The following is a 25,755-nucleotide window of genomic DNA, read 5'->3' as shown; positions in this document are numbered from 1 at the left end:
AATCCCTGAAATGGACCTTTTCAAGGATAAGGGTCAGGCGAGCGGTATTTCCCATAATCCCTCTCAAAAACCAAAGATGTGTGTCTGTCGTACTGACACCTCTTCAGCAAGGATTTCACTCTGGAGATGTCCTCACGACTACCTCCAGTCGAGACGAGATGCTCGAGTTTCCTCCTCAGGCCCTGATACAGGCGGTACCTGTCCAGGCTCCTGAGGCTCGAGAGCTGGCGGAAGAATCTCGCCACCCTTTTCTTGAGCATCTCCCACCACTCTGACTTACTGCTACAAAGGCCCAGCAATGGTACCTGGCTCTGAAGAAAGTCCTCAAAGGATTGTCTGATCTCCGCTTCTTCCAGGAGAGACGAATTGAGCTTCTAGTAGCCTCTTCCCATCCGGGGGGTCTCTGTAACATTCAGAGAAAACAAAATTAGACAGTGGTCGGAGAACTCCACCTCAACAACGGACACTGCTGAAGAGATGGCTTCCTCCTTTAAATAAAACCTGTCTATTCTAGACCTGCAGCTACCCCTATAATAGGTGAACCCCGCGTGGCCTGGGGTGTGCCGGATGTGGACATCCACCAGGCGAGCCTCACTAGCTATGCTATTAAGAGCGACGCTATCATAAGTCAGCTTGTCTCTGGAACCTCCCCTATCCCGGGACCTCGTGACAGCATTGAAGTCCCCTCCAAAGACCACCTGCCGACTTGTAAAAAGGTAGGGCTTGATCCTCATAAAGAGACACTTCCTGTCCCACTTGGACTGGGGACCATAGATGTTAATTAGACGAAGTTCTTGTCCCTTCATGAGGACATCCAGGATCAGGCACCTCCCCATTTCTAACTCAATAATCCGTCGGCATTCTTTGCCAGCTCATAATTCAACCAGAAGAGTCTAAGCCCTCCGGCCGGACAAAGCTGACATCGAACTCCGGAGTACCATAAGGATGTATCAGGGCAAAGATGTCACTAGCCCTGAAGTTCATCTTCAGGAGGAGCTCCACCACCCTTGACCTGGGTGGGCATGCGTCACTGCCCCTCCAGCGAAGACGAACCACATTCCTACGGGCAGCTCCGGGCCCGGTTGTGGGTAAAGACCATACAGTCTCTCCCTCCCCTTTGCTACTGGAAGGCTGCCAGGCCATACCTGTCTATCCAGAAGGACAGATCTCTCCCTTCTACAGTGATTGACTTTTCCCCTCTCCTAAGAGCCTCCATAAGACACCTTTGCAAAATGCAGAGCCGAGAGCCAGGATACAAGGAGTTAACCCCACTTACCCCAGCGGTGACATTCTCATAGCTCCTTATAGGAGCGGCCACCACTGGGGGTGCAGATGGTCCAGCACTCACAACAGGATCTCCCCCAGCACCAATCGCCACCACCACACTATGTACATTACTGCCCCTTACCCCTGCATCAGACACACCAGCTGGGCCAGGAGGACCAGGGGTTGCTGCGGCGACACTGGACACTGGGGGTACCCACCTCCATAGTTGATTCAGACTGAGAAGAGGCAGCTCCAACCCCAATCTTATGTGTGCAAGATGCCCCTTGTCCTTACAGACTCCGGACAGTGCCAAGCATATCTCCAGAGTTTGATGTTCCAATACAAAATAAAACTTTTTCTGTGCCTTTTCCTGCAGGCTGCACAAGATGTTTGGGAGGTTCTGTGTCACCTGCCCCAGCAGCCCATCACATCGCTAAGGGCCACAGGAGCCACTGCCCCTGGCACAGGGCCACCCCCCCTCCCACTGGGGGGCAGCGCACAGTACCAGGACCTGCTGGATCGCCCTCACTGTCCGGCCTTTTGGCCAATGCCTTCTTTGCATCCTTGCTACTACAAACAAACCTGATGCTCTGCGCCATGATGGAATGTGGATTTGCAATCTCCCTGGCACCGAGTCCACTGCAGGATTCGGGCTGGGCTGGGTAACGGGGCCTACACGACAGGCTGACACTGCTGCCCGCCCAGAGGACACAAAGAGGGGAACATACACCAGGCTCACCTCCTGAGATGCCTGGGTCTTCATCGCCAGAGGAAAAGTTCTGGAGGTGAACGGGGGACTCAAGCTCTTGTATCTTAGCCATTAGTGCCCCTCCCTGACCACTGTCATCACATTCCTCCTCCAGGCTGGCAGAGCCGCAGGCAGCCAGTAGTGCGAAACCTGCTGTTGTTGGTGCAGGCCACCCGACGGACCAGGCTGGTCTTCCTCATCCTCCTCATCATCGCCATCGTCCACCTGGAACCAAGCCCCTTCTGCTTTCTTAGCTTTTCCTGGTGCGTTTTATCAAATCTTGCGTCGTTTTCCAGCTTTTTGTGGAAAGGACCACTTTTCTCACTGATAAGTCTTCCTCCAGTGCTGTGACCTAGTCTTTAAGTCTGTTTATGGTGGTTAGAAGATCAGACTTTTTCTTCTAAGTTGCCATCCCCGCTAGGGCCATGGTCTCCTGTATCTCCTCCTAGAGCCTCCTCAGCGTCTTGCCTGCTTCCTTGTAATCACGGAGGTGCTCAGCAATCCGGGAGCCATAGATGGCAGCACTCTTCCTGGTCTTTAGATCACCCCATGCTTTTTCCACTCCTCTGTGAGCTCCCAGCATTCCAACTGAACCACCCAGCTTTCCAGCACAGGCACACAGCTTTCCAGGAGGAAAACTCGGGCTGATGTTACTTGCCTTGATCTTCTGTGTTCCGGAGACCTTGCGGCTTCCTTGGGTCTTGGGGGTGGCAGCAGAGGTCACATTGCTGCGTCCTTGGCTCCAGGTACATCTTCTCACCCCCTCAGTTTTGGCTGGTAACTGGCTTCTCGTGGTCCGGGAGACAGGAGCCTGGGATTTTCCTGGTTCACTCATCTCAGAAACCAACTCCCTCTCTGGGGAGGAGAGAGCAGGCCTGGGTGGATTGGGTTTGCTGATCCAGAGTTACATCCTGTATTATACTCCAGAGCTGCACTCACTATTCTGCTGCTGGTGCAGTCACTGTGTACATACATGACATTACTTATCCTGTACTGATCCTGAGTTACATCCTGTATTATTCTCCAGAGCTGCACTCACTATTCTGCTGGTGCAGTCACTGTGTACATACATGACATTACTTATCCTGTACTGATCCTGAGTTACATCCTATATTATACTCCAGAGCTGCACTCACTATCTGCTGCTGGTGCAGTCACTGTGTACATACATGACATTACTTATCCTGTACTGATCCTGAGTTACATCCTGTATTATACCCCAGAGCTGCACTCACTATTCTGCTGCTGGTGCAGTCACTGTGTACATACATGACATTACTTATCCTGTACTGATCCTGAGTTACATCCTGGATTATACTCCAGAGCTGCACTCACTATTCTGCTGGTGCAGTCACTAGGGCAGATTTACTTACCCGGTCCATCCGCGATCCAGCGGCGTGTTCTCTGTGGAGGATTCGGGTCTTCCGGCGGTTCACTAAGGTAGTTTCCCCTGATGTCCACCAGGTGTCGCTGCTGCGCTGAATTCCGTCAAAGTGCACTGAAGTTCGCCGAGCCAGGCCGGGTGCAGGTAAGTGCGTGTCAAGCGACAAATTTTTTTTAAAAAAAATACGGCGGATCCTCCGAATCCGACGGGTTTTCCGACGGCCAAGACCTCCGATTTCCATCGCGTGCATGCCGGCACTGATGCGCCACAATCCGATCGAGTGCACCAAAATCCCGGGCAATTCGGGGAAAATCGTTGCAAAACTGTAAAATTCTGGTAAAAACGCGATTTGGGCCCTTAGTAAATGACCCCCACTGTGTACTATTCTGCTACTGGTGGAGTCACGGTGTACATGAAATTAGTTATCCTTTCATAATGCTACAGAGCTACGCTCACTATTCTGCATGTTATTCTCTTGTAGGGATGGTTCCAGGTGCCGGGGAGGTGGATGTGACGGTCACCTATACTCCGTCCAGTTATGGCACTGCTCAGATAACACTGGAGCTGCTAATCTCTGAATTCAATGCTAAACCCCGTCTCTGTGTGGTGTCCGGCACATGTTCTCCCAAATGGACTGTAAAGTAAGTACAATGCATGGTGGGCAGCACAGAAAGAGATTGTGCAGTCACATCCACAATGTATTTAGGCCTTCAGGTAAGTCTCGTAATTGGCGACAGTGCAGCTACATCCCCGGCCATACATGCCCTGTATGAGCCGGTGACGTCCCTGCCACGGGCTGCCATGAGCACTGATGTCACATGACCTCATCTGACCAATCAGTGGTAAGTGGAGCAGACACGATATATCCTTGCAGACACCTTTGGATATTGGGTCCTGCTAATACTTGCAGTGCTACAATCCATCCAATACAAAGTCTTTTGTACCCCTGAATATAGATAATTTTAAAGGGGTAAAAAGGACCACTTTTACTCCTCAGATAACACCACAAAGTAACTTGGACCTTTTTCGTAAAATGGTCACTAAGGACGTAAAATCCCTAATAACAAGACACCCCTAATTACACTGATGAAGAGTTCAGAGTCCTACAGAACCTAAAAGAGAACCTCGAGTTAATATTCAAGCACGCGGACAAGTGGGGAAACATATTCATCACGATCAGGGAGTATTATCTAAAAGAGGCTCACACAAATACCTGTGAGGGTTAATGAAGGACCCCAGCCCAAGATTTCTGTCTCCGTTAACCACCTTTTTACGCACTAAAGTAGAGCAGGGAACACTTTAAAAAAGTAGTAGAAAAACTAATACTTGCTTACCCGAAAAAACCTAATTGGTACTTTGACCCAACCAGGACGCCCCTCCGTGGCAGCCATATACTGCAGCACCGAGGCACTCTCCCAATATTTGGATTGGTTGTTACGAACCTTATTGAAAAGTATACCATTGTATATAAAAGACACCAACGAAGGGTAATCGAAACGCGTGTCTATAGATGTGGAGAGCCGATACACACGTATCCTGCATGAAACAGGTGTGGCAGCTGTAAGAACAGTGCTAGAGGCAGCAAATAAGGGCAAAGAGTCTCTTTTATCTGTGACCACTAAATGTTACGGCCAGAAAGAGGGTGCGGCTGTGGGGACACCCGTCTCACCACCAGTAAAAGGTATACACAGTACATACACAAATATCGAAGATATGTAGAAGATGTGGTTGTAATATGGACCAAATAAGTGAAAAAAGATCCACGAGATCAGTGCTGAGACCCCCACAGATCGCGAAAACGAGGGGTCCGACCGACTCCTCGTCGCTCCATTAGAGTAATGGAGCAGACGGCCGCACATGACCTTTGTGCTCCATTAATCTCTATGGATCTGACAGAATTCGGTGAGCGCAGCGCTCAGCAATTTCTGTCAACTCTATAGAGATTAATGGAGCACAACGGTCATGTGCGGCTGTCTGCTCCATTAGTCTGAGGAGCGGTGAGGGGTCCGTTGGAGCTCTCGTTTTTGCGATATGCGGGGGTTTCAGCACTAAGATGGGGCCTAACTTGTCTTTGTGGGGAAACCCCTTTAAACACAAAAGTTTTTAGGAAAACCACAGCAAAAAAAAAAGCCCTGCTCCATTTTAACAGGTACCACCCTAATTTTGCCAAAAAAGCCCTCCCATATGGGCAGTTCAACCGCCTGCATAGGATTAATAACCCCAAGTTCCAAAAGAGGAACTGGAGAAGTGGAGGAACTAAAACTCAGGCTCCTCAACAGAGGGAACCCTAGACCCATCATTCAGGAGCAGTATGAGGCGCAATACAAGATGATAGTATTTCAAAAAACTATGCCAAGGGAGAATTGCTTTTTGTTTTGATTTTATTAGATCCGCAATTTAAAAGAATTGGCACATCCTTGAATATGACACAGACCTAGGAGAAGCAGTATAAAAAAAAAAACCTTAATTACATTTAAGACGGCGAAAATGCACCTGCTGAACAGTCACAAAAAGGGGAAAAAAGAAGCCTCAGAACTAAATTGGCTAAAAACGGCAATCCCAGTGGGTGGTTTTAGATTTTGAAATTGTAATTTTGCGACAGTTCCTCAAATTGTAGAACAAAATTTATTGTCTATGTCATCCTCTGCCCCTGTGGCCTATTTTATATAGGCGAAACTATCAGGAACCTGTATATAAGGTTTAGGGAAAACATTGGGGCTCGTTTACTTAGGGTGGTGCGCTGCACTTGAGACGGACTGCGCACGTTCTTCATGGCATAAAACTCCTTGCACAGGTACAAGAAGTGTCTGCGCTGGGATTGTGTCGCACGCTGTCAGACAGTCCGACTGATTCAGACCGGGCGCGGATTTAACTTTCAAATTGTGTTGCACACCCTATGTTAAAGGTGCACCACAAAAAAGATGGTGAACTCTAGTGACTTAAAGTGAAGTAAATGTGCCCCATTAGTTCGATCAGGAGAGGGGGCCACAAGGTTAATTGAACACATACAAAAGGCACAAAATGCCAATCCAGGAGTTATTGAGCATGTGCCCCCCAGTAGTGGGGGTGACCGTCAGCGACTGCTTCTACGGATACATCATGAAATCTGAAGCATTGGGCCCAGGGGGTCTGAATGATGGCTATGATCTAAGTGTATGGCTGTGAGATGCAATGTATCCCTCCTGTGTGGTTATCATTCCATCTGTAATGTGAAATATCTCCATAAGAGCATTGAGTAATGGAACAAAGATGGTGGAAATAATGAATTCTTTTCACTTTTATACTACCGGACTTCCCTATTTTCTGATTACCCTTATCTTTATCAATGATAACAACTTTAACCTCTCTTCTTGGGTTCCTGAGGCTTCTGAAGGGGGAATTTTTCATGTCAATTTGTGTACATTTCAAGTTGGTTTCTACCACATGGCAACGCACAGTCGCATGTACGTCGCCCCGGTGATAATCGCCCCCGCCATTTTGTTGAGGATTCACTCCCTGGAATCCACCGCATAACTTGCGGGATGTGCAATAGTAGCGCTCTGACGCCATTTTGGAACGCTTACATGTACATGTAGAAAGAGCTCCCTGTGTACTACCAATGCAGTGTTTTCCTCAATCACGGAATTTAACAATAATTAGGATGGGTTTAGGTGTAGTGGGAGTAGTGAGGGGAGGGAAGTTTTCCCAATAAAGGGAAGTCCGGTTGGTCACATGATCACAAACAAGAAGAAGCGCAAGCGGCATTAAACGGTGGTCGCTTTTGCTATGCACTGCGTGCATCACTCCCTATCCCCTGCGATGTAATACAATGGGGCTCATTCACTAAGGGTCGCACTGCTCACTTTCGTCGGACTGTGTGACTTTTTTGGGGATTGCACATCTCGCACGGGTATTTAACAGGTGTCTTCTGTGGCATTCTGTCGCATCTGCGCTGCTCCATGCAACACAAATTAGGGGGCCGTACCGTTGGACGATCCGACTGTAGCACAGGAACCTGCCGCCTCACTTATTCACTAGTCATCTCCGTCCTGATGGGGGGTGATTTGCTGCTCTATAATCCAATGTCACTTTCGTACTACCAGGAAGGAGCAGCCAAAGGACGTCCAAGTCCCACCCAAGAGAAGACCCCAAGGCAGCCAGAGACCGTCATTTGAGGGCTCACGTAAGAAGCGCCAACTGCAGAGTCTGCAGCAGAACGCCTGCCAGGTGAGACATCCAGACCTGATCCCAGACAGTGCCAGGTGAGACCTCCGGACCTGAGCCCAGACAGTGCCAGGTGAGACCTCCGGACCTGAGCCCAGACAGTGCCAGGTGAGACATCCAGACCTGATCCCAGACAGTGCCAGGTGAGACCTCCGGACCTGAGCCCAGGTAAGACCTCCGGACCTGAGCCCAGACAGTCCCAGGTGAGACATCCAGACCTGATCCCAGACAGTGCCAGGTGAGACCTCCGGACCTGAGCCCAGACAGTGCCAGGTGAGACCTCCGGACCTGAGCCCAGACAGTGCCAGGTGAGACATCCGGACCTGAGCCCAGACAGTGCCAGGTGAGACATCCAGACCTGATCCCAGACAGTCCCCGGTGAGACCTCCGGACCTGAGCCCAGACAGTCCCAGGTGAGACCTCCGGACCTGAGCCCAGACAGTCCCAGGTGAGACCTCCAGACCTGAGCCCAGGTAAGACCTCCGGACCTGAGCCCAGACAGTCCCAGTTGAGACCTCCGGACCTGAGCCCAGACAGTCCCAGGTGAGACCTCCGGACCTGAGTCCCAGACAGTCCCCGGTGAGACCTCCGGACCTGAGTCCCAGACAGTCCCCGGTGAGACCTCCGGACCTGAGTCCCAGACAGTCCCCGGTGAGACCTCCGGACCTGAGTCCCAGACAGTCCCCGGTGAGACCTCCGGACCTGAGTCCCAGACAGTCCCCGGTGAGACCTCCGGACCTGAGTCCCAGACAGTCCCCGGTGAGACCTCCGGACCTGAGTCCCAGACAGTCCCCGGTGAGACCTCCGGACCTGAGTCCCAGACAGTCCCCGGTGAGACCTCCGGACCTGAGTCCCAGACAGTCCCCGGTGAGACCTCCGGACCTGAGTCCCAGACAGTCCCCGGTGAGACCTCCGGACCTGAGTCCCAGACAGTCCCCGGTGAGACCTCCGGACCTGAGTCCCAGACAGTCCCCGGTGAGACCTCCGGACCTGAGTCCCAGACAGTCCCCGGTGAGACCTCCGGACCTGAGTCCCAGACAGTCCCCGGTGAGACCTCCGGACCTGAGTCCCAGACAGTCCCCGGTGAGACCTCCGGACCTGAGTCCCAGACAGTCCCCGGTGAGACCTCCGGACCTGAGTCCCAGACAGTCCCCGGTGAGACCTCCGGACCTGAGTCCCAGACAGTCCCCGGTGAGACCTCCGGACCTGAGTCCCAGACAGTCCCCGGTGAGACCTCCGGACCTGAGTCCCAGACAGTCCCCGGTGAGACCTCCGGACCTGAGTCCCAGACAGTCCCCGGTGAGACCTCCGGACCTGAGTCCCAGACAGTCCCCGGTGAGACCTCCGGACCTGAGTCCCAGACAGTCCCCGGTGAGACCTCCGGACCTGAGTCCCAGACAGTCCCCGGTGAGACCTCCGGACCTGAGTCCCAGACAGTCCCCGGTGAGACCTCCGGACCTGAGTCCCAGACAGTCCCCGGTGAGACCTCCGGACCTGAGTCCCAGACAGTCCCCGGTGAGACCTCCGGACCTGAGTCCCAGACAGTCCCCGGTGAGACCTCCGGACCTGAGTCCCAGACAGTCCCCGGTGAGACCTCCGGACCTGAGTCCCAGACAGTCCCCGGTGAGACCTCCGGACCTGAGTCCCAGACAGTCCCCGGTGAGACCTCCGGACCTGAGTCCCAGACAGTCCCCGGTGAGACCTCCGGACCTGAGTCCCAGACAGTCCCCGGTGAGACCTCCGGACCTGAGTCCCAGACAGTCCCCGGTGAGACCTCCGGACCTGAGTCCCAGACAGTCCCCGGTGAGACCTCCGGACCTGAGTCCCAGACAGTCCCCGGTGAGACCTCCGGACCTGAGTCCCAGACAGTCCCCGGTGAGACCTCCGGACCTGAGTCCCAGACAGTCCCCGGTGAGACCTCCGGACCTGAGTCCCAGACAGTCCCCGGTGAGACCTCCGGACCTGAGTCCCAGACAGTCCCCGGTGAGACCTCCGGACCTGAGTCCCAGACAGTCCCCGGTGAGACCTCCGGACCTGAGTCCCAGACAGTCCCCGGTGAGACCTCCGGACCTGAGTCCCAGACAGTCCCCGGTGAGACCTCCGGACCTGAGTCCCAGACAGTCCCCGGTGAGACCTCCGGACCTGAGTCCCAGACAGTCCCCGGTGAGACCTCCGGACCTGAGTCCCAGACAGTCCCCGGTGAGACCTCCGGACCTGAGTCCCAGACAGTCCCCGGTGAGACCTCCGGACCTGAGTCCCAGACAGTCCCCGGTGAGACCTCCGGACCTGAGTCCCAGACAGTCCCCGGTGAGACCTCCGGACCTGAGTCCCAGACAGTCCCCGGTGAGACCTCCGGACCTGAGTCCCAGACAGTCCCCGGTGAGACCTCCGGACCTGAGTCCCAGACAGTCCCCGGTGAGACCTCCGGACCTGAGTCCCAGACAGTCCCCGGTGAGACCTCCGGACCTGAGTCCCAGACAGTCCCCGACCTCCTGACCGTACTCTGAGAGTTTGTATAATTCACAGGTCACAGAATTCCAGAACCTGAGATCTCCCATCAATCTGTCCAATCCCCACGCCGTGTCCACAGTGTTGAACCAGAAACTGGAGGAGCGGAGGGTCAGAGACCTGCACCCAGGTAATGGCTGACACTTCACATCCAGAGTCACTGTGCCAGGGGCTGTGGGGATCATTCGTGGAGTACGGGGACGCTGTGGGGCGTGTGGGATGCGCCTGGGGACTGCTGTGGGGAATGCGTGGACGCTAAGGGGCGCATCACATGGGAAGCGGATCTTGTTTTCCTTTTTATGGTTCCCGCCTCTCGCAGGTTCGGAAAAGGTTCAGACTCGCCAGGAGAAGGAGACGTGGTTGCAGCAGGTCATCCAGCGCGATGTGGCAGAGGAAGAGGCCAACCAGCTGCGATGGCGAGTACATCCCATCCCGTAACTGGGTGCAAGCAGGAACCATGGGCAGTACAGAGCAGCCCCTTACATTCCTCCGCTCACCGGACGCTTACAATACCCCATTGTGCGCTGCTAGTAGAGGGATTTACACACAACGGTGATATGCTCCCAGCTGATAACTCCATATCAGGGCTCCACAAACAGACCCACAGATAACCAGAGAGGGTGCCAAGAGACAGGGTGGGGCCCGGGTAATTAGGGTGGGACTTTCATAGTCAGGTTTGAGTCAGGGCCCCCCCAGAATAGTGATGATGGGGCTCAGTGTGGGGCCTAGAGTAGGGTCAGAACACAATCAGGACTGTGATGGCGGGGCCCGGATACACAAAGTGGGGCTCTGACCGTTGAGGTTGGGTCAGGGAGCTGCTGCTCATGTGTCTGTCCCCACCAGGCAGGTCCACCTTGGCCATGACCCCATGTCTGCAGAACAGCGTGACAAGATAAGGCAGGAGCGTCAGAGTGCTGAGGCTAAGTACCAGGTCAGTCACCCTGCTCCGCACCCCACATATACAGTCACCCTGCTCCGCACCCCACACATACAGTCACCCTGCTCCGTACCCAGCACATACAGTCACCCTGCTCCATACCCCACACACACATACACCCTGCTCCGCACCCCACATATACAGTCACCCTGCTCCGCACCCCACATATACAGTCACCCTGCTCCGTACCCCACACATACAGTCACCCTGCTCCATACCCCACACACACATACACCCTGCTCCGTACCTCACACATACAGTCACCCTGCTCCATACCCAGCACATACAGTCACCCTGCTCCATACCCAGCACATACAGTCACCCTGCTCCGTACCCAGCACATACAGTCACCCTGCTCCGTACCCAGCACATACAGTCACCCTGCTCCGTACCCCACACATACAGTCACCCTGCTCCGTACCCAGCACATACAGTCACCCTGCTCCGTACCCAGCACATACAGTCACCCTGCTCCGTACCCCACACATACAGTCACCCTGCTCTGTACCCCACACATACAGTCACCCTGCTCTGTACCCCACACATACAGTCACCCTGCTCTGTACCCCACACATACAGTCACCCTGCTCTGTACCCCACACATACAGTCACCCTGCTCCGTACCCAGCACATACAGTCACCCTGCTCCGTATCCAGCACATACAGTCACCCTGCTCCGTATCCAGCACATACAGTCACCCTGCTCCGTACCCAGCACATACAGTCACCCTGCTCCGTACCCAGCACATACAGTCACCCTGCTCCGTACCCAGCACATACAGTCACCCTGCTCCGTACCCAGCACATACAGTCACCCTGCTCCGTACCCCGCACATACAGTCACCCTGCTCCGTACCCAGCACATACAGTCACCCTGCTCCGTACCCAGCACATACAGTCACCCTGCTCCGTACCCAGCACATACAGTCACCCTGCTCCGTACCCAGCACATACAGTCACCCTGCTCCGTACCCAGCACATGCAGTCACTCTGCTCTGTAACCCGCGCATACAGTCACCCCACTGCATGTGTGGGGTACGGAGCAGGGTGACTGCATGTGTGGGGTACGGAGCAGGGTGACTGCATGTGTGGGGTACGGAGCAGGGTGACTGCATGTGTGGGGTACGGAGCAGGGTGACTGCATGTGTGGGGTACGGAGCAGGGTGACTGCATGTGTGGGGTACGGAGCAGGGTGACTGCATGTGTGGGGTACGGAGCAGGGTGACTGCATGTGTGGGGTATGGAGCAGGGTGACTGTATGTGCGGGGTACGGAGCAGGGTGACTGCATGTGTGGGGTACGGAGCAGGGTGACTGCATGTGTGGGGTACGGAGCAGGGTGACTGCATGTGTGGGGTACGGAGCAGGGGGATTGTAAAGTATATTGAAAAATTGTATAACTTTTCCTTACACAAACCATATCAATTATTTACTGAAAATGGCCAACCCCTTTAAGCTCTTCATACTACAACCCCTATCATTGTGTCATGTAGGAGACGAGTGGCCCCCCGGACCTGGCTGCAGAGTGCAGGAGGGAGACAGCGCTAGCGGGATGGCAGCGGGTGCTGCGCTGTGCAGATGAGGTACCTCTGCTGTTACCATAGTAACGCATAGCTTCGCCTGTTGGTGATGTAATAGCCCTATGTGTATTGTCCAGGGTCCCAGGACACAGCCGCAGTTTGACCTCTATCTGAATGACCTTTGGGCTAATAGGAATCGAGTTCTGAGGCGCTTCCAGCAAGCATCGCGCACGGTGAGCTCAGCCCCCATCCCTGGTCAGGAAGACTTACCATTGCCCAGTCCTGCACTCACCTTCTTGTCTGTGTGCACCAGGTTCTGATACGAGGCAGAGTGGACCGCCGGCTCCGAATCTTAAGGACCTCACAGCAAGGGAACAGAGCGAGTGGTAAGACAAGCAGCTGCCAAGAGTCAGGGATCACTGCAGGTCTCATGTAGCCATAACATACATCTCGTCCTGTACAGAGAGCGGTCAGGATGAGGTCGCCCCGATATCTGCCCGCCAGGAGGAGGTCGCCCCGATATCTACCCGCCAGGAGGAGGTCGCCCCGTTATCCGCCCAACTGGTCCACTTCTACGAGTTCCCTCCTTCTGTTACTGAGACCAATGATTTGGTGAGTAGTGAATGACAAATCTGAGAAATGTCAGAGAGTAAAGTTCATGTCAGCAATCCATATTTTACCTGCAGATGCTCCAGGACCTCGTGTCTTCTCCACCCAGACCTCCAGCCACATCGCTCAGAGTCCAGCTCTCCTTCCAGGACCTAAGGGTAGACCACTGCACTGTACCCCCACTCGCTGTCCTGCACTGCACCCCCACCCCCTGTCCTGCACTGCACCCCCACCCCCTGTTCTACACTGCACCCCCATCCCCTGTCCTGCACTGCACCCCCACCCCCTGTTCTACACTGCACCCCCACCCTGTCGTACACTACACTGCACCCCCAACCCATGTCCTACACTGCACCCCCACCCTGTCGTACACTACACTGCACCCCCAACCCATGTCCTACACTGCTCTCCCACTCCCTGTCCTACACTGCACTTCCACCCCCTGTCCTGCACTAGACTTCACCCCCACCCCATGTCCTACAATGCACTGCACCCCACCCCATGTCCTACACTGCTCTCCACTCCCACCCCCTGTCCTACACTACACTGCACTCCCACCCCCTGTCCTACACTACACTGCACTCCCACCCCCTGTCCTGTCCTGCACTGCACTCTACCCCCTGTCCTACACTACACTGCACTCCCACCCCATGTCCTACACTGCTCTCCACTCCCACCCCCTGTCCTGTCCTGCACTGCACTCTACCCCCTGTCCTACACTACACTGCACTCCCACCCCCATGTCCTGCACAGCACCGCCACCCATGTATACTATTATATAGGGGGTGGGATTACATGGTGTAACCTGCAGATGTCTTCTCAGGTGCCCCAGCACTTCAGACTGATGGGATATGAGACAGTGAGGAGTCGTGTAGTATCTTCCGTGTACCAGTCCTGTCACCTAGCACGACCCCTGAGGAGAGGGGCTGAGGTAACGCGTGGACCCCACAGTGGAAACATGATCTATATTGATATTGTGGGATTAACTGTTTCCTCTCTGCAGGATGAATTGATAGCAGAGATGCCCAATGCCCACACAGCACCCCAGAGCCAGGAGCAGAGCATCCGGAGAGAAGCTGAAGGCCAGGGGCTGAGGCCCCCCGAGACCCTGCTGAATCCCCCAGATTTTCATCCAATGCATGTGTTTGTGAGTGTGTGTGTACTGGAGATATTGGGAAACAGCCAATAGCCCCATATACAGCCATCAGGAATATTCCTGAGGAAAGGGGCAGGATAAACTATTAGTGAGGGGCCTCCTGTATACTATTATATAGGGGGAGGGCTCCTGTATACTATTATATAGGGGGAGGGCTCCTGTATACTATTATATAGGGGGAGGGCTCCTGTATACTATTATATAGGGGGAGGGCTCCTGTATACTATTATATAGGGGGAGGGCTCCTGTATACTATTATATAGGGGGAGGGCTCCTGTATACTATTATATAGGGGGAGGGCTCCTGCATACTATTATATAGGGGGGATGGCTCCTGTATACTATTATATAGGGGGGGGCTCCTTATACTATTATATAGGGGGAGGGCTCCTGTATACTATTATTTAGGGGGAGGGCTCCTGTTAACTATTATATAGGGGGAGGGCTCCTGTATACTATAATATAGGGGGAAGGGCTCCTGTATACTATTATATAGGGGGGGGGGGGCTCCTGTATACTATTATATAGGGGGAGGGCTCCTGTAAGCTATTATATAGGGGGAGGGTTCCTGTATACTATTATATAGGGGGAGGGCTACTGTAAGTTGTTATATAGGGGGAGGGCTCCTGTATACTATTATATAGGGGGAGGGCTCCTCTATACTATTATATAGGGGGGAGGGCTCCTCTATACTATTATATAGGGGGGAGGGCTCCTGTAAGCTATTATATAGGGGGAGGGCTCCTGTATACTATTATATAGAGGGAGGGCTCCTGTATACTATTATATAGGGGGAGGGCTCCTGTATACTATTATATGGGGGGGGGGGGCTCCTGTATACTGTTATATAGGGGATAGGGCTCCTGTATACTATTATATAGGGGGGAGGGCTCCTCTATACTATTTTATAGGGGGGCTCCTGTATACTAGTATATAGGGGGAGGGCTCCTGTAAGCTATTATATAGGGGGAGGGTTCCTGTATACTATTATATAGGGGGAGGGCTCCTGTAAGCTATTATATAGGGGGAGGGCTCCTGTATACTATTATATAGGGGGGGGCTCCTGTATTCTATTATAAAGGGGGAGGGCTCCTGTATTCTATTATATAGGGGAGGGCTCCTGTATTCTATTATATAGGGGGAGGGCTCCTGTATACTATTATATAGGGGGAGGGTTCCTGTATACTATTATATAGGGGGAGGGCTCCTGTATTCTATTATATAGGGGGGAGGGCTCCTGTATACTATTATATAGGGGGGATGGCTCCTGTATACTATTATATAGGGGGAGGGCTCCTCTATACTATTATATAGGGGGGGGGGCTCCTCTATACTATTATATAGGGGGGAGGGCTCCTGTAAGCTATTATATAGGGGGAGGGCTCCTGTAAGATATTATATAGGGGGAGGGCTCCTGTAAGCTATTATATAGGGGGAGGGCTCCTGTATACTATTATATAGGGGGAGGGCTTCTCTATACTATTATATAGGGGGGAGGGCTCCTTTATACTATTTTATAGGGGGGCTCCTGTATTCTATTATATAGGGGGAGGGCTCCTGTAAGCTATTATATAGGGGGAGGGCTCCTGTAAGCTATTATATAGGGGGAGGGCTCCTGTAAGCTATTATATAGGGGGAGGGCTCCTGTATTCTATTATATAGGGGGAGGGCTCCTGTATACTATTATATAGGGGGGAGGGCTCCTGTATACTATTATATAGGGGGAGGGCTCCTGTATACTATTATATAGGGGGAGGGCTCCTCTATACTATTATATAGGGGGAGGGCTCCTGTAAGCTATTATATAGGGGGAGGGCTCCTGTATACTATTATATAGGGGGAGGGCTCCTGTATACTATTATATAGGGGGAGGGCTCCTGTATTCTATTATATAGGGGGAAGGGCTCCTGTATACTATTATATAGGGGGAGGGCTCCTGTATTCTATTATATAGGGGGAGGGCTCCTGTATTCTATTATATAGGGGGGAGGGCTCCTGTATACTATTATATAGGGGGAGGGCTCCTGTATACTATTATATAGGGGGAGGGCTCCTGTATACTATTATATAGGGGGAGGGCTCCTCTATACTATTATATAGGGGGGAGGGCTCCTGTATACTATTTTATAGGGCTCCTCTCTACTATGATATAGGGTATGTGGACTGATTCAGTAAGTGGGAATTTCCATTTTCTGGAAAGTTTTTTGTCAAATATTTGTTTGTTTTTGTCTTTCCTGGACTCTTCAGCTATTACCAGCCTTGCTCGCAGCTGTCAGTCCGACACTAACGGGTGAGCTGTGTGTATAGGGAGCCTCCCCAATAACTCGGGGTGAGGGGAAGTCTGTCCATAAACACTGAGGCCCTCTCCGCTGTGTGGTCAGGTGCAGGACTATCACACACCTCATCTTTCAGCAGACTGACCCCGCCCTCTACTAGACGCTCCGCCCACTTCACATTTTGTTGTGGCTTTGGATCAATGTGTCCCTTTCATCTTATAGAATCCGGCTCCTGGAATTGTGGCCTTCAAGAGATCCCTCCCCTACTCGGAAATCGACCTGAACCACCACCTGTGCCCGCTGTCCAAGTACCCGGGCCGGCAGGAGGGCGCAGGAGGCGTGGATCGGAAGGTAGCGTCTGCTTTCCTAAGGGTGGCAGGCGGGAAGGAGGGGGGTGCTAGGGCTTTTTGTCTCTCTGGTTGTTTTTTGTATTTATAGGAAATCATTAGAGGATTCATGACCTGGAAGAAGTTCCCGGCTGCCTCCCTGTGTGTCCCCCTTTCAGGGTCTAGGGACAGCACCACCCGCTGGTAAGGGGCCACATTGCAGTCCTGCTTGCATGTTGAGTCATGGGGGGAGGGGGTCCTGCCTGCATGGTGAGTATGGTAATGGGGGTCCTTCCTGTATGGTGAGCCATAGGGGGTACTGCCTGCATAATAAGTCATGAAGGGGAGGTGGTTCTGCATGCATGGTGAGTCACGGGGGAGGGGGTCCCACCTGCATGGTGAGTCATGGGGTGGTTCCTGTCTGCATGGTGAGTCATGGGGGGTGGTTCCTGTCTGCATGGTGAGTCATGGTGGGCTCCCATCTGCATGGTGAGTCATGGTGGGCTCCCATCTGCATGGTGAGACATGGGGGGCTCCTGTCTGAATGGTGAGTCATGGGAGGCTCCCGCCTGCATGGTGAGTAATGGGGAGTTCCCGCCTGCATGGTGAGTCATGGGAGGCTTCTGCCTGCATGGTGAGTCATGGGAGGCTTCTGCCTCCATGGTGAGTTATGGGATGTTCCCGCCTGCATGGGGAGTCATGGGGGGATCCCGTCTGCATTGAGACATGGGGCTCCTGCCTGCATGGTGAATCATAGGGGTACTGCCTGCATGGTGATTCATGACAGGGGGGTCCTGCCTGCATGGTGAGTCATGGGGGGGGGGGGTCCTCGCCTGCATGATTAGTCATGGGCTCTCTCGTCTGCATGACGAGTCAGGGAGGGGGTTGGTCCTATATAACCAGACTCTGTTGATGTTTGCAGGTGTGACCCCTTCAGCCTGGATCTGCTCCCTCAGAGCGCACCCCCAGCTCTCAATGATTTACCAGCAAAGGACAAGGAGAACGTGGCCCCCAGGTCAGCTGCCCCTCCCCAAGTCTTCTTTCACCCCACCGTGTAGGATTACATGGGTGCGGCCTGGGACCCGGACACACCAGTTTTTGCTCCCAGGTCCTAATTACACCAAAACCTAGGAGATAGCAGGGTGCAGTGATGGAGCGGTGACATGAAGAGTAATGGAGGAGCAGGGGGTGACCCTACCTCATTCATATAAATGGAGGATCCATGAGGATCCATGAGACCGCAACACAGGGGCATATGGAAGATGGTGATAAAGAGTGGTGAGACCACCCATCCATTCCATGTCTATGTGTAAATAAGTGCTGGACTCCACTGCTGTGTGCACCCTGATATAGGAGGGACCTGATATCACAGCAAACACAGATAAGAGGTCGGCACCCACATCCACACCTCACCATCCCCCCGCCACGTCCTGGATGTCCCCCATCTATCCCCCTGACACATTCCGGCCACTCCCTGCCACGTCCTGGTCCCCCCAAGTCCCAGCAGCCCCACGCCCCTGTTATCACATCATTATCACTGAAGCATTTAGCTTCTTCTGTATTTCTCTTTGTAAGGGATGGAGATGACACAGAGGCAAAGGTGCGACTGACACTGGACATGCTGAGGGCAGAATTCCCAACACTGGAGATCGGAGCTGCATTTGAGAAGCTGTGAGTATTACTAAACCCAGCGTGGTCAAGTATGGATGTAACTCAGGATAAGTAATGTCATGTATGTACACAGTGACTGCACCAGCAGCAGAATAGTGAGTGCAGCTCTGGAGTATAATACAGGATGTAACTCAGGACCAGTACAGGATAAGTAATGTCATGTATGTACACAGTGACTGCACCAGCAGCAGAATAGTGAGTGCAGCTCTGGAGTATAATACAGGATGTAACTCAGTATCAGTACAGGATAAGTAATGTCATGTATGTACACAGTGACTGCACCAGCAGCAGAATAGTGAGTGCAGCTCTGGGGTATAATACAGGATGTAACTCAGGATCAGTACAGGATAAGTAATGTCATGTATGTACACAGTGACTCCTCCAGCAGAATAGTGAGTGCAGCTCTGGAGTATAATACAGGATGTAACTCAGGATCAGTACAGGATAAGTAATGTCATGTATGTACACAGTGACTGCACCAGCAGCAGAATAGTGAGTGCAGCTCTGGGGTATAATACAGGATGTAACTCAGGATCAGTACAGGATAAGTAATGTCATGTATGTACACAGTGACTCCTCCAGCAGAATAGTGAGTGCAGCTCTGGAGTATAATACAGGATGTAACTCAGGATCAGTACAGGATAAGTAATGTCATGTATGTACACAGTGACTGCACCAGCAGCAGAATAGAGAGTGCATCTCATTGTGTGCTGAGCTGTTGGAGGGTGTGGTTGTTACTGCTGAGCTCCTGCACCACCTGGAGCAAACCCAACCCACCCAGGCCTGCTCTCTCCTCCCCAGGGAGGGAATGGGTTCACTGGGATGAATCCTGCAGGAAAGTCCCAGGCTCCTGTCTCCCGGACCAGGCCGGCGGGGGGCAGGAGAAGCCAGTTACCGGCCAAATCGGAGGGGGTAAGAAGATCTGCCCGGAGCCAAGGACGCAGCGATGTGACCTCGGCTGCCACCCCCAAGACCCAGGGAAGCCGCAAGGTCTCCGGAACACAGAAGATCAAGGCAAGTGACATCAGCCTAAGTGCTCCTCCTGGAAAGCTGGGTGTCTGTGCGGGAAAGCTGGGTGGTTCAGCTGAAAAGCTGGGTGCTCACGGGGGTGTGCAAAAAGCATGGGGTGATCTTAAGGCCCGGGAGTCTGCTACCATCTATGGCTCCCGGATTGCTGAGCACCTCCGTGAGTACGAGGAAGCTGGCAAGGCGCTGTGGAGGCTCCAGGAGGAGATAAGGGAGACCTTGGCCCTAGCGGGGGTGGCTACACAGAAGAAAAAGTCTGATCTTCTTAACACCATAGACAGACTAAAAGCCGAGGTCACCGCTCTGCAGGAGAAGCGACATCTAATCCGCGAGCACAGCGGTCCGTTTCGTGAAAAATTGGAGAATGACGCCCGGTTTGAGGAGATGCGCCAGGAGCAGTTGAGAAAGCAGAAGGGGCTTCAGGTCCAGGCGGATGATGGCGATGATGAGGAGGATGAGGAAGACCTGCCGTGTCCGTCTGGTGGCCTGCACCAACACCAGCAGGCCTCGCACGACAGGCTGCCTGCAGAGCAAGCGCCATTACCATCAGGCTGCGGCTCTGCCAACCTGGAGGAGGAAAGTGATGACAGCGGCCAGGGGGGGGCGCTAATGGCTCAGATCCGTCAGCTTGAGTCCCCAGTTCACCTCCAGAACTTTTCCTTCGGTGATGATATGCCAGATGACGACCTAAAGAGAAAGAAGACGAGACCCAAGAAGACCAAGGCGTCTCAGGAGGTGAATCTGGTGTTTCGTCCCCTCCCTGTTCCCTCCGGGCGGGCAGCGGTGCCAGCCTGTCGTGTAGGCCCCGTTGCCCAGCCCAGCACGAATCCTGCAGTGGACTCGGTGCCAGGGTGCGGGGAGAGTGCAAAGCCACGTTCCATCATGGCGCAGAGCACCAGCCTTGTTTGTAGTAGCAAGGATGGTGCAGGGAAGGCATCGGCCGAAAGGCCGGACAGTGAGGGCGATCCAGCAGGTCCTGGTACTGTGCGCTGCCCCCTAGTGGGAGGGGGGGGTGGCCCAGTGCCAGGGGCAGTGGCGGTGGCTCCTGTGGCCCTTAGCGCTGTTGCTTGCTCTGGTGAGCAGCGGCAGCGTGATGGGGCTGCTGGGGCTTGTAGTGCGGCGCCTCCCAAGCGTCCCGTGCAGCCTGCAGAGAAAAGCGCAGGAAAAGTATTATTCTGTATTGGTGCATCAAACTCTGAAGACATAAAAGGGGCAAAAAAACTGTCTGGAGTCTGTAAGGACAAGAGGCCTCTACCACCAATCGAGCAGCGATGCTCAAACATCATAAAAACTGCTGGACAACAAGGGGTTAATGCCAATGAGGCAGAGGGCACAAATAAGATCGGGGTTGGAGCTGCCTCTTCTCAGGCTGTATCAGCTATGGAGGTGGCTCTACCCCCAGTGCCCAGTGACGCCGAGGCAACCCCAGGTCCTCCTGGCCCAGCTGGTGTGAGTGATGCAAGGAAGCGAGGCAGTACTCTACATAGTGTGGTGAATGTTGGGGTGGTGAATGGCGCTGAGGGGGATCCTGGTGTGAGTGCTGGACCATCTGCACCCCCAGTGGTGGCCGCTCCCATAAGGAGCTATGCGAGTGTCACCGCTGGGGCAAGTGGGGTTAACTCCTTGTCTCCTGGCTCTGGGAACAGCGTTTTGCAAAGGCGTCTTCTGGAGGCTCTCAGGAGAGGGGAAAAGTCAATCACTGTAGAGGGGAGAGAGGTTGATCTGTCCTTCTGGACAGACAGGCATGGCCTGGCAGCCTTCCAAGAGAAAAGGGGGGGAGAGACTGTATGGTCTTTACCCACAACCGGGCCCGGAGCTGCCCGTAGGAATGTGGTTCGTCTTCGCTGGAGGGGCAGTGACGCATGCCCACCCAGGTCAAGGGTGGTGGAGCTCCTCCTGAAGATGAACTTCAGGGCTAGTGACATCTTTGCCCTGATACATCCTTATGGTACTCCGGAGTTCGATGTCAGCTTTGTTCGGCCGGAGGGCTTAGAGCTCTTCTGGTCGAATTATGAGCTGGCAAAGAACGAGCCCGCATGGCGAGACTTTGCTGTGCAAGCAGTGTCTCGCCAAAACACAGTCAAGAAGGTGACCGTTTTGACCCGTAACGAGTCACTTTCTTGCATGGACATCATGACTTGGCTAAGTCGTTATGGTGAGGTTGTACAGGTACCTCAGAAAAACCGCGATGAATTTGGCATTTGGTCTGGGGCCTGGACCTTCATGATGAAGTTGAAGTGTTCAGGCGGCACAGTCGCCCACATTCCCTCTTCAGCCTTTCTTGGGCGAGACAGAATCCTGATTTTCTACCAGGGGCAGCCGAAGGTCTGTCACAGGTGCGGTGACCCCACACACTTTAGCGCCAGCTGCCAAGTGCAGAAGTGCGCTTTGTGTGGTGGGCTAGGTCATCTCGCTGCATCCTGTAAGGACATTAGGTGTAACCTGTGTGGTGAGCTCGGTCACCCTTTCAGCCGTTGTCCTCGCTCCTTTGCCAATGCGGTTGTGACCCCAGTGGAGGAGAGCCATGAGGTTGCTTCTGCTGGGGAAGGTACCAGCAGAGGTGGAGGAGCTGAGGGGCCTGTGAAGAAAAGCAAGAATAAGTCACCTTCTCAGTTGAGGCGGCTTGAGGCCAGACAAAAAGGGAGAGACCTGGGGAAGCCTCAGGTTGCTGGGGTGACCCTTGGTCCTTCCTCAGAGGCTGGTCATGCTACTGAGGCCCTGAGGGATGATGAGTTGGATGAGGAGGTCAGGAGGATGGAGCGCAAGAAAGGTGCCATGTCCTCCACGTCCTCCCATTATGAGAGTATGGATGAGGATAACAGGATTTGGCTAGAAAATAAGCGCAAGCAGAAAAAGAAAAAACGCGGCGTATCTAAGGTACCTAAGGAAGGGAAAACTTCCTCCCCTCTGGTTGAGCTTTCCAACCGGTTCCTCACCCTCGATGAGATCGCCTCCTCGGGAAGAGAGGCTGAGGGTGGGGTTCTGGAGGTGGCGGCGGAGCAGCCTGCAGGGGGCGCCGAGTCTCTATCCTCTGGGGAAGCTGGGTCCTCAGAGTGGGAGACTGACTCAGAGTCAGGAGACAAGGACGAAGGAGAGGGTGGTCCGGGTGGGTCCTTGGGGGCCAGTAATAATATGGACACCACAATCTCATTAAAGAGAAGCTGCCCCAATTCTGAAGGTAAAAGGGAAAAGGGATCATCCTCAGAGGACAGTAGAGGGAAGGGAGGCAGTAAGAAAAAAGCCGTCTAACTCAATCACTCATGATGGCGGCACCCACTCCGTTGACGCTGGCGTCCATTAATGTTGCCAGCATTAAGTCTGATGCGGCTAGATTTGCGGCCTTTGATTTTCTCGGCCGTGTTGAAGCCGACATTTTATTTTTGCAGGAGACCAGGCTGCCAGATTTGGCGGCCGTGTTTAAAGCTAAGAGGGAATGGAGACACGGGCCTTCCTATTGGTCTCTTGCGGCCGAGCCGTATAGCGGAGTGGCGGTCCTTTTTACCGCGCCGGTAGAATGCCGACGAGTTATTGAGTTAGAAATGGGGAGGTGCCTGATCCTGGATGTCCTCATGAAGGGACAAGAACTGCGCCTAATTAACATCTATGGTCCCCAGTCCAAGTGGGACAGGAAGTGTCTCTTTATGAGGATCGAGCCCTACCTTTTTACTAGTCGGCAGGTGGTCTTTGGAGGGGACTTCAATGCTGTCACGAGGTCCCAGGATAGGGGAGGTTCCAGAGACAAGCTGACTTATGATAGCGTCGCTCTTAATAGCATAGCTAGTGAGGCTCGCCTGGTGGATGTCCACATCCGGCACACCCCAGGCCACGCGGGGTTCACCTATTATAGGGGTAGCTGCAGGTCTAGAATAGACAGGTTTTATTTAAAGGAGGAAGCCATCTCTTCAGCAGTGTCCGTTGTTGAGGTGGAGTTCTCCGACCACTGTCTAATTTTGTTTTCTCTGAATGTTACAGAGACCCCCCGGATGGGAAGAGGCTACTGGAAGCTCAATTCGTCTCTCCTGGAAGAAGCAGAGATAAGACAATCCTTTGAGGACTTTCTTCAGAGCCAGGTACCATTGCTGGGCCTTTGTAGCAGTAAGGCAGAGTGGTGGGAGATGCTCAAGAAAAGGGTGGCGAGATTCTTCCGCCAGCTCTCGAGCCTCAGGAGCCTGGACAGGTACCGCCTGTATCAGGGCCTGAGGAGGAAACTCGAGCATCTCGTCTCGACTGGAGGTAGTCGTGAGGACATCTCCAGAGTGAAATCCTTGCTGAAGAGGTGTCAGTACGATAGACACGCATCTTTGGTTTTTGAGAGGGATTACGGGAAATACCGCTCGCCCGACCCATACAGAAACTGCAAGATGTCAGTGAATGGTAAAGTTGTCACGGGACTGGTTGACAGTACGGGATCCCTGAAAAGGTCCAGATCAGGGATTCTGGAGGTCGTCAGATCCTTCTACTCGCACCTCTTGGGCAGGAAGGATCTAGATCGGGATGTGATGTCGGATTTCCTGGCTGAAACTGTCCCTGAGCCAGGAGTAGACCCCTCTCTTGATGTTTTGACAGAGATGATCAGGGAAGAGGAAGTCAGCCGGGCGATTGAAGGGCTCGCCCTCAAGAAATCGCCGGGTCCGGATGGCTTAACATCTGAGTTTTATAAGACCTTTAAGGACGCCTTGGTTCCCCTCTTGACTGAGGTATTCAATGAGTGTCTTTCCTCGGGCGCTCTGCCGAAGTCAATGAGGAGGTCAGCCCTGATCATCCTGTCAAAGGGTAAGGACCGATCTCGTATTGAGAACTGGCGTCCCATAGCGCTTCTCAATACGGACAGAAAGGTTTTGGCAAAGGTGCTGTTTAATCGGCTGGTGCAGTTTGCGCCCCGGCTCCTTTCGGGGACCCAGCACTGCTCTGTTCCAGGCCGCAGTACATTTAGTGCTGTGCTTTGTGTCCGGGAGGCAGTGGAGCAGGGCGGGGCTGGTAACTGGAAGGGGTACTTGCTGTCCTTGGATCAGGCAAAAGCGTTTGATCGGGTTAACCACGAGTACCTCTGGTCTGTCCTTCTGAGGTATGGCCTGCCGGGGGAGTTTGTCAATTGGCTAAAGGTTTTGTACGCAGGGGCAGAGAGTTTCCCGCTTGTGAACGGTTGGATTGGCCGCTCTTTTGAGGTTGGGTCTGGTGTTCGCCAGGGTTGTCCTCTGAGCCCACTTCTATACGTGTTCGCGATTGACCCATTCCTTAGGAGGGATGGACCAGGCGGGATGGACCAGGCGGCACCTGGTCGGGATGGACCAGGCGGCACCGGAAGCCACTCTAAGGGTGGTAGCGTATGCTGATGATGTCACCGTTTTTGTGTCCTCGAGAGGGGAGGCGCAATGGGTGATGTCAGAGGTTGACCGCTACTCAGAGGCTTCTGGGTCCAAGATCAACCGGGATAAGTGTGAGAGTCTCTGGCTGGGAGAAGGGGATCCAGGCTTTGATCTCCCGGACACTCTTCCAGGGCCCCAAGACTCTGCCAAAGTTCTCGGCATCGAATTTGGCCAGGGGGATTACCCCATGCAAAACTGGGACGGCAGGCTTAAGATCGCCGCCCAGAAAGTGGACCAGTGGAAGGGTTGGTCTTTGACCCTCAGGGAAAGGGTGAACTTGATTAAAACTTACCTGCTCCCATTGCTGATATATCTGGGCAGTGTGTGCATGTTGCCAGAACCCCTCTGGACTCGGGTCTACAGTCTGTTCTTCCAGCTGTTATGGGGGAATAGGCTGAACCTAATCAAGAGGGAGGTTACTTACCGCACGAGGAGACAAGGAGGGTTGTGTATGGTCAACCCTGTGGTGTTCCTAGTGAATACCTTTCTTAAGATCAATATCGCAAACCTCTGGAAAGAGAGGGCTCCTCCGTGGGTATACTCCTGCAGGGGATGGTTTCGGCCTTTCTTCCAGGAATGGGAGACAGGAGGGCAAGTGAAGGATCTCCGTACACCACATGGGCATCTTCCGGCTTACGCTACCCCGGTTCTGAAGGTGATTCGCCGGTGGGGTCTGGGAATGTGGAAGATCAGGACCATGTCGAGGAAAGTCCTTGACAAAAGGGTTCTGTTGACCCATTTCCAGAAGCCTCTGGCCCTCAG

General features: G+C 53.5%; 1 protein-coding gene across 3 annotated transcripts in view; it reads left to right on the top strand.

Moving 5' to 3' along the window:
* CFAP221 (cilia and flagella associated protein 221) overlaps positions 1-25,755 on the top strand; it is a 39,358-nt gene that overhangs the window by 7,174 nt on the left and 6,429 nt on the right. For all 3 annotated transcript variants that reach the window (XM_072122150.1, XM_072122152.1, XM_072122151.1), the window contains 16 exons: positions 3,880-4,039; positions 7,481-7,604; positions 10,128-10,239; positions 10,429-10,525; positions 10,953-11,040; positions 12,538-12,627; positions 12,702-12,797; positions 12,878-12,950; positions 13,028-13,176; positions 13,251-13,331; positions 13,997-14,104; positions 14,177-14,320; positions 16,827-16,955; positions 17,043-17,134; positions 17,853-17,945; positions 18,506-18,601. In XM_072122150.1, coding sequence (XP_071978251.1) covers positions 3,880-4,039; positions 7,481-7,604; positions 10,128-10,239; positions 10,429-10,525; positions 10,953-11,040; positions 12,538-12,627; positions 12,702-12,797; positions 12,878-12,950; positions 13,028-13,176; positions 13,251-13,331; positions 13,997-14,104; positions 14,177-14,320; positions 16,827-16,955; positions 17,043-17,134; positions 17,853-17,945; positions 18,506-18,601 — 1,732 coding nt within the window. The remainder of the gene's footprint in view (positions 1-3,879; positions 4,040-7,480; positions 7,605-10,127; positions 10,240-10,428; positions 10,526-10,952; positions 11,041-12,537; positions 12,628-12,701; positions 12,798-12,877; positions 12,951-13,027; positions 13,177-13,250; positions 13,332-13,996; positions 14,105-14,176; positions 14,321-16,826; positions 16,956-17,042; positions 17,135-17,852; positions 17,946-18,505; positions 18,602-25,755) is intronic.

The sequence above is a fragment of the Engystomops pustulosus genome, chromosome 8 (genome assembly GCF_040894005.1).
Source record: "Engystomops pustulosus chromosome 8, aEngPut4.maternal, whole genome shotgun sequence".
Classification (NCBI taxonomy): domain Eukaryota; kingdom Metazoa; phylum Chordata; class Amphibia; order Anura; family Leptodactylidae; genus Engystomops; species Engystomops pustulosus.
This window is presented reverse-complemented; position numbering and strand designations above follow the sequence as displayed.